General features: G+C 36.9%; 1 protein-coding gene and 1 long non-coding RNA gene across 3 annotated transcripts; both read right to left on the reverse strand.

Annotated features, from left to right (window-relative positions):
* Nucleotides 1–349: 349 nt before the first annotated feature.
* On the reverse strand, nt 350–2,604 carry LOC126717512 (uncharacterized). 2 transcript variants are annotated; one of them, XR_007652634.1, is made up of 3 exons: nt 2,356–2,604; nt 1,699–1,750; nt 350–652 (listed from the first exon to the last, which is right to left on the reverse strand). It is a non-coding gene; the product is annotated as an uncharacterized LOC126717512 (long non-coding RNA). The 2 variants fall into 2 exon arrangements; XR_007652635.1 differs by having other exon boundaries at nt 350–1,176.
* Nucleotides 2,605–6,909: 4,305 nt separating this feature from the next.
* LOC126719413 (stemmadenine O-acetyltransferase-like) lies at nt 6,910–8,208 on the reverse strand. The gene has a single exon (XM_050421966.1). It carries the CDS (start codon nt 8,206–8,208, stop codon nt 6,910–6,912), a length of 1,299 nt encoding a protein of 432 aa, XP_050277923.1.
* Between the last annotated feature and the right edge of the window lie 1,063 nt (nt 8,209–9,271).

Here is a 9,271-nt window from a genome sequence, read left to right on the forward strand (position 1 = left end):
CAGAGGTACCCTTCACCCTTATCTTTCATAGCACCCGAGCTTCTAAGCCTGCACGTTTAGGTCGCGTGCGAGCATCTCCACAATGGGTGGTCGATCGGCATGAGGCATCGACAAAAAGGAACACACAAAAGCATGTAAAAAGACCAAACAAGCATAAACATCCAAAAAGGAAACTTATCCAAACCCTTTAATAAACTTGGGTATTCAGATGCAGGCCTAGGCCAATAGATATAGATCTACACTGTCACGCCCCAAACCCCGAAGGGTCCAAAGCAGGAGAAAGACGACTCAAATACCAGTAAATTTTTCCTTTTTGACAATTCAATCCACATAAATTCTATCAAGTGCCAACATCAAGAATTATCATAATAATCCCATAGAATATACTCACAAAGTAAGTCAGAGCTTTAAGCATTAATTACAAGGACCATTGGCCACAAAAGAATAGAGGTCTGAATAAACAATTACATACCAACAGCTTGTCCCATTAGGAATACAGTCATAACCACTATAATACACAAAAGAATGAGTCAAGCCTAGTCTAAGATGTACACCATCTAATATATCCATTACAAAAGTTCAGCCTCCATCAGTAGTTAGTCTAACTACTATTAGCCACCCAAAAAGCTGTCTCAAAAGACTGTTGCCTACTCTGAAAAGTTTATAAAATAATGGAATGAGACAGAGCCCAGTATGTAGCATATTTAATGGGGGTGGGGGAAATGCAAGTTTCATCTTCAATAATAATAATATGACAAGAATGATCTAATAATGAAACACAAAATTTCTCAAAGTAAATACCTTGAAACTATACATTATAATCTGTGAGCATTAACAATATAATTTCCAAATCCATAATGTCTAGCATAAGATAAATTATCACAAATCTACCATACTACCAGATAAACCAGTCAGGGGATCCACCCATTCACAACTAGCATAATATTGTCCTCTCTGGTATGCAGACTCTTGGCCTCATGGACAGCAGCCTCACCCATACCCTCAAGGTTTTTCTCTCCCCCCATGGGCAGCAGAGAGAGCGCGTCAAATAGGACCTCTCTTGCATGTGGTCTCTTGGCCCCATGGGTAGCAGCCTCACCCACACACAACCAAGGAACCTCTTCCCCTCATGGACAGCAGGGAAGAACGCATCATCCAAAGTGAAAGGACACTGACCTGGATTTAATTCTGTTGTCACAAAGACTACTGAAACCAAATCAGGTGATCACCGGGAAATCACACATGGCATAGGTCTAAAATCACATAAACTCACAGGTTACCTTACTTTGGAATACATAGTTCATATCCAAGTAGTTTCAGAAAACCTTAAATAATCTAACTTCAACAAAGTTTGTAAGGTTTTCAAACTTCATTCTTGTCAAAAGATTTTCTAACAATTTCTTAAATAATACAAGACAAGATAAGCATCTTTAAATTTTTCAATACACCATAAAATCAATGATTTTCTTATCAAAGATTAAATAAAAGATGCTCATTTTTCTATATCAACAATTCACGCATTTCCCCAAATGCAATACCAAATATGATGCATTTTTCATATATAGTAAGGGTCACAACACAAATACTTTTAAGAAAGCATATATCCATATATATCATTTTCCAAAATGTGTTTGACTCAAAAACAATATTTATAAGACATGGTTATTTTCCAAAAATACCCATTAAAAAGCTACTTACCTTGCAACCGTAAAATCCTAATTCTCCAAGCTCCAAGGAGATTAGCTAGAACCTAAACAATATCAAGTAAACCTATCACAATAAGCATAGAGTTTGAAATTGCATCTAGCCACAATTAGGAATTGACAAATAATCACTTAATTAGCCAGACCTAGTATTTAACCTCATCAATAATAATATATTCTACTTCCAAAGTTTCTCAACAATTAGATTCACAAGGCATAAACTCCAATTTACAAAGTTAACCCATTTAATATCATCTCCAACATTATGACTAGCTTCCATAAAATTTACACTACATCATTAAGAGACCCATGAAAGCAAAATCAATATATCCTCCAAGATAAGAAATTTAGAACTTCAACTAACTCCAAATAAACCCAATGGCAATGGTAAAATTAAATTTACCAACCATCACATGTTATAACTTAAAACCCCTAAATTTTCCACCATACATAAACCTTAAGTAGTCATCAATAGCACAAAATATATACCCACTCATCAAATAATTCCACCAATACAAAACCCATACATAAAAACACATAAATATCACTTCCAATGCTCATAAATCACATGGGTAACATTATTAAAGCTTAGATAAAAATAACCTCAAGCAAAATTACAAAACCCACCAAAAAGATGAGAAATATTTTTTACCTCAAAAAAAGGATGTGAAAGTGTTTATGGGTTCCCAAAAATTTCCGGTTATCTTGCTGGAAAATGATGGTGGAAATGGTGGTGGTGGTGTGGAAGTGCCGGTGGAGAAGATGAGAGTAGAGAGGAGCGTATGAGAGAATGAAAAAAAAAAGAAAGAAAAGAAGTGAAGTGAAAGAGCCGGCCAAGAGAGAAAATGGATAGTGTGAAAATGAGTGGTTGAGAATGATCGGTAGTGGGGTTAGGTGGGGCACATGGGAGCTAAAAAAATCTAACCTTAACCCCTTTTTTTTATTTTTTATTTTTTGTTTTGACTGGGTCGTTACATACACCCTACCCAAAAGCAAGAGACACAAAGAAAAGGCATAAACAAAACATTTAAAGCCATAAAGCATCCAAGCATAGCATCCAAACAAGACATTTAAGCACATAAACATGGAAAAAATGAACAAAAAATAAATTTAGACATATCCTAACCCAAGAAGGCTAGGCCAACAATATCAAAGCAATAAAGCGTGCTAGAAAAGCAATAAAACATGTTAGGAATTTAAAATAAAGCAATAGAGTTACAGAGAAAATGGGTGTAGATTGTAGCTAAAAAGCTACATCTACACCCCTTAAACCTCAAAACCAAGGTAGATGGACCAAGGAGGAGGAGATGGAAGCAAGAACATTACCTCTTGATTTTGAAGATATGAGAAATAATGATTTATTTGTGTGCGTTTGGGGGAGGATTCAGGAGAAAAGAGAGAAGAAAGCTCCAAAAAAAAATGCTCTAAATTGCCCAAAATCTTTTCTTTTCTTTTTATTTTTTATTTTATTTTTAATCTGGGAGCTACTGGGGTATATATAACTTTTTTGTGACTTTTTTTTTCCAGCTTTTTGGTTCCAATTTCGGTTGATCATTTGAAGGCATTTCCGAACTCTGATTAAGCTGATTCTAGTGGCATTAGAAAGATATGGGTGTCTATTTTTCAGAATAGTTTGTGTCCGGTTGGAACAGCTTATTGAGCTAAAACTAAAAAACTTTTTGCTAAAATTGTAGAAAAAAAGTTAAAAAAAAAAAAAAAAGCTGAATAGTAGAGTGGAACCCATGAATAGTATCAAAAAGTGCAGTGAGACCCATGAATAGTGTCAAAAAATGCAATGAGACCTATGAATAGTAACAAAAATAAGCTGAAAGTGGAGATAAGCTGAAAAATTCAGCTCATCCCATGAAAAATTCAGCTCATCCCATAACACACTTTACTTTTGAAAATCAGATGGTTGGATCAAAAGTTATGGCCTAGCACAGTTTTCAAGATATCTCAACTGTTTTAACTCTGAATTTGACCCATGAGAAGTCGTTGGAAAGGGAATTCGATATTCTTTGCAATGGTATTGGTTCCAACCCATTTTGATAGTCGAATCAAAATTAGGTTTTCGGTTGCTATTAGGAGTCAACCTTAGGTCAAATTTGGTCAAAGTTGGCCAAAGTTGACAAAAAAATCTTTGATAGTCTTAGGTTTGATGTAAAAACATGAAAATGCTTTTTTGGTTTGATTTTGACCAATTTTAACCTTTGGTCAAGGGCATTTTGGTCATTTGACCTAAACTGGCACTTTAATTGCTCCAATGCCTAAACGGGTTGAATTACGATGATCTAGATGTTCTCATGGTTGTCCAGTGAGAAAATAATATTTGTGGAATTTTCAGGATTTGGCACACAAATTGAGGGCAGACAAATTATGGTATCAGCAAAAAATTTATAGTCAAGAATATTTAATTCATAGTAAACTTAATTATGATTATCAAACCTACCTCTGAAACCTTTAGACAGCTCCAACATGAACCTACAATTCACGCTTCTCTTCAATATGCTTGATGTCTGAAGCTTGGGTTACAACTTTGTTCCACACTAATGGAATAAGATTGATCTTTGGTAGATGCTTGAATGAGTAGAAGCCATAAAACCTCTCAAATCTTAAAAAAGTAAATCACTAAGACTTGAAAAGCGTGCATATGTTTTTCCTCATATAGCAATTAAATCTAGACTAAAACCCTAAACGTTTGATTGGCTTTAATTAAAATCTACAAAATCACATCTCGATTGGTTGAAGCTTTCTCTCAATCAATCAAGCTAGCCTAATTTTCAATTCCTGAACCTACATCTTGTATGTTTTTGAACTCTAACTTGTAGGACTTTAAGCATTGTCTAATATGACTCACAAATACTAAGATCTATATCTAGCCAAGTTTATGTGCACGGTTTGCTAACAAACAAATCATTTAGAACCTAAACATTTAGGGTACGTTTGGTACACTGAATGGAGATTATGACAGGAATTGTAATCTTTATTACTGGGAATAAAATGTGTTGTAATGTAATAACTAAAACTATTCATTAGTTAGAGTGAAACTTAACATTTATGTAAGGTTGAATTTAATCAACCATGTGTTGGCATTATTCCATGACAAATTTGCTTGTAATATAGCACTTAGAAACCTTGTATTTAGGTGGGTTTGTTGTAAGGGTAGTGTGTGAGAGAGTGTGAAGAAATGCTCAAAACAGTGCAGTGAAGCAGAGACTCGCGGCTAGGACTCGCGGGTGGCTCGCGACTTGCAAGTCGCCAAAAGTTGCTCACGTGCAGAGCATGCAGGGGAGCTGAACAGTCACGCCACCTGGAGCACTACATGACAAAAATCCAGACTGGCCATTAAGTTAGCTCGCGACTTGAACTCGCGACTCAGTCAAGTCGCGAGGTCAAGTCGCCAGCCAGCCCTGTTTTTGGAAAAACTGACTCTTCGTATTCTATTCTCACACCAGTATAAATACCCTTCATTCCCACAAGATAGGTGTGGCTATTCAGAAAGAAAAACCCTAAGAGAGGTTTCTTCAAAACACCCACCCAATTAGAGAGAGCTACTCATTCTTAGAGAGAAATCTTTATAGTCTCTTCTCATTCCCTCTCTCATTGTCATACCTATTGAGAGGAGATTTCTATCCAAACACTACCCACACCCATTTAGAGTGTTGAGTGTTTTTGGAGTTTTGGGAAGCATTGGAAGATGCCAAGGATGGCGGATGCTATGGTCTAGTAGCGGAATCCGGTAAGCTAGAAAAGAAAAAGGTTCGGCGCAACCTCGTTGGAGTAAGAAGCTTGGAGGGCTTAGGTACATCGGGTAGATTAGGCTTGGAGGGTCTATTGTTGTTCATGTATCCCAACTACATTTTCTAGTGGATTATTGACCGCTTGGAGGGCGGCGGAGAGGTTTTACGCCGAGTGCTTCGGTTTCCTCTTCGATAACACATCGTGTGTTGTTCTTGTGTTTGCATCTCTCTTCCCTTTATCTTTGCCTTTTATTTTCTGCTATGGATGTGATTTATAATTGGCTTAGATTGATTTCCAATTCTGTTTATAGCTTATGTTCATTTTCCGCACACTAGTTGTTTGACATAAAGCTTGAATTGGTTATTTTGTATTTGGGGGTCTAAACGTTCGAGGGTGTTTTATACACATATTTGAACTTTCAATTTATATTAGGAAATTTCTTACTCATACAATTATATCTCCTTAAAATTTGTTATTTTTAAATTTAAGATAGATATGTAGTTTGTGAAATTGGAAAGTATCTAGGCAGTAAGCATAAACATAATACAACTATTTAACTACACACTACATACTTTACGTTATCAATTCAACTATTATCTACATTCTATATGTTGTACACCTATTCTACCACAATCACGTGGGAGTGGCGTTGATTTAAATGTGAAATGTTATCAGCAAACATAGTGCAACAAACCTATTTCATAAAATAATTTTTAAAAAAAATAATAAAAACACCAAAGAACAAAAAAGGATAAAGGTTACTATCCTTCTACAGTAACAAACATCTATTTCATATTACAATCTGTGTAAAAGGGGTACTCCCTTTCACACAAATGAAACAAACATTCTTAAGTAAACAAAAGTAAAGCAAACCCTTTAGTTTTTTAAACGGATAAGCAACTTCCTTTAACATGGATTTATGAAATCAAACTCTCTTACATGGCTATAGACAAAAGTAATACGAAAGACGGCTCAAAACAATTAGAAGCAGGGCATTTTAGAGACAAAACTGAAGATAAGCAAAAGAGAGAGTCTGGAACGGTGACACCCCAAAAACACCAAGGTTTGAGATTGATTTGATTTACCTTTGATTTTATTTTTGCTTTGGTTGTTGAGAGAGAGAGAGAGAGAGATATTTGTTCCAAAATCATATTGCAAACTTTTTTATCCAACCAACCCAAAGAATAAACAAAAACCTTAGGAGTTTCACTTTCACCAAACTATTACAGTTTACAAACAACACACCAGGATGATATAATTGGATTACATTTAAGAATACATGGAAGCTTGTGACTCCTTTTATTTCACTTCATGGTGAAAGGTAACGAAGAAACTACTAAAAGAATACATGGAAGCTTGTGCCTTCTTTTATTTCACTTCATGGTGAAAGGTAACGAAGAAACGACTAAACAGTTTTGCAGCACCAGCAATTCAGTACTAATACGCATGCCTATAATTTAACATGTCAAGCATTTGATAAGGAGGTGGTGGAAGCATATGCAAGGAGCTCTGTGTCACCTTCAAATTTAGTCATGTCTTCCTCTTTTAAGTTAACCCATGCCTCTATTCCATCCCCACTTTTGGTGTCTATAAATACAACAACGTTCTTGAAAGGCAAGCTAACCAGACCAATCCACATGGGATTTCCCCAACCAAAGTCCACTTCATACATAGGGAACCTGCACCAACTACTGAAATTGAATGGAACTACATCTTCTGTCAGGACTTTTCCACTAGCCTCTTTGAGAAAATTCAAGTGTTGAGCGTGGTCCTGTAACTTTTTCACATACTCATTGTCTATTTTTCTTATCGCGGCTCTCACTTTGCCCACAAGGCCACTCCTCTCTTCACTAGACAGAAGGACTGTTGCAAGCCGGAAGATATTTCCAAAAGAATTTCTAGGCAATGGTGGATCCATCCTTGTTCGTAAATTCACTGCAAAAAGCACCATGTTGAGCTTTTTAGGCCCAATGTTTGCTTGTGTAGCAGCTACATATCGGCTCCATAAAAAGACTGATAAGGCCTCAACACGGCTGGGGTGTAATGGGCATTCTAAGTCTGAGCTTTCTCCGTATTTTTCTCTAAGAGCCACTACTGAAGTAGAACTAAACACAAACCTCTTTAATACAAGCTTCTCTTTTATCATACTATTTTCCGGTTGAAACCCAGATAAAGTACTTGTAGGAGGAAAGAGAGTTGATGCTTGAAATTGGGGATATATATTACTATCACCTCGAGCTGTGGCTGCCCAAGTTTTCATAAACATGATAAAGGATGTGCCATCAGCAATCTTGTGGGAAATGCATGCACCAATGGTAATACCACCACAAGTGAAGTAGTTGACTTGAACAGCAAAGGCAAAATGGTGTGTGTCATCAATATTGCATGGAAGAAATTTCTTGAACTCTGCAGGATTTGGATTTGTAACAATATCTGAAAGCTCGCACTTGACTTGGGCTTCACGATACAACACGCCTTCATCGTTGCAATCTACGACAAGATTGTCTCTAATGCGGCCAGCTAAAGGGTAGTAACGCGTTAAGACGTCGGACAATGATTTCTTGAGCACATTAGAGAACGATTTGGCAGGATTGGTACTGATTTTAGAGTAAGCATCATTCTGTGAGTAGAAGAAGAGAAATGGAACATACATAAGGGGGAATATTTGGTCGAGAAAGGAAAGCTGATAATAGCGAAGATGGGTGCGAGTTGGTGAAGATGGTTTGATATTCTCGTTCGAGATTAATTCCACCTCAAGCTTCATTTTCTCTTGCCAAGTAAGTTCAAACTACTTTGAACTAGTGTTTCTATGAAGGGTTATTATGCAAATTGTGGCATCTATCTACGTATATATAAAGCTCCTGCAAATGTGCTCGACCATGGTTTGATAAGATGTGCATGATCAAGGAATTATCTGATTGGACGAAAAGACATGATAGGGCTGTGTTCCAGCTAACCATTGTTAGTGAATTTTCAAGGAATTTTCCATGTAGATTCCGAAATCTAATCATGAGGTGTGATTAAATATTGAGAAAATTAAAAGAATATTTTATTTACGTACTCAATGGATTGTTTGTAGATAACTTAGAGGTCCTATTGTACTTGTTGTTGGGATAGTATGTTAACATTTTAGGGCCCGTTTGGTAACTAAGTTTAAGTAAGGTATTTTAGGTGTTTTTGATATACGTGTGGGTGAGTTCTCCTTGATAGTAGTACTCTTTTCTTTTAGGATTGGGTTTCGCTTTAAGATCTTAGACCTTGAAAAAAAACCTAACCAAATAAAAAAAACTTTCTGAGCTGTTAAAAATTTCATGCCCTAATAAGTAGGGCTGTCCACGGGTCGGTTCTAGTTGGGTTTGTGCCCAACCCGGAACCGACCCGATGGAGTCGGGTTTTGGAAAAACTCACCCGCCGGAGACCATTGGAGTAAACGGGTCGGGCGGATCAGACTTCAACGGGTGCGCGAACGAGTCGGTCAGAGTCAAAGATCTGAGAAAACAGCAAAAAAAGGGCGAGTAAACTGCGAGAAAAGGTGAAAAAAAACCCAGATCCGGTGAAAATCTCATCGGAATCTATGAGATTTCGCCAGATCCGGCAGTAATCTCATCGGATTCGATGAGATTTCGCTAGATTCGCTCAAAATTTCATCAAATCTACGTGAAAGAGCGCCTGAATCCGGGATTTTTGGTCGAGATCTGGGTTTTTTATCGCCGGAATCTGGGTTTTTATCTCCAGAATCTGGAATTTTCTCGTCAGAATCTGGATTTCTCGCCGGATTATGAGTTTTTTGCCGGTCGGTTTGGGTTTTTCGGGTTTTTGGGGAGAGA

Source organism: Quercus robur, chromosome 3 (assembly GCF_932294415.1).
Source record: "Quercus robur chromosome 3, dhQueRobu3.1, whole genome shotgun sequence".
In the NCBI taxonomy this organism is placed as follows: Eukaryota; Viridiplantae; Streptophyta; class Magnoliopsida; order Fagales; family Fagaceae; genus Quercus; species Quercus robur.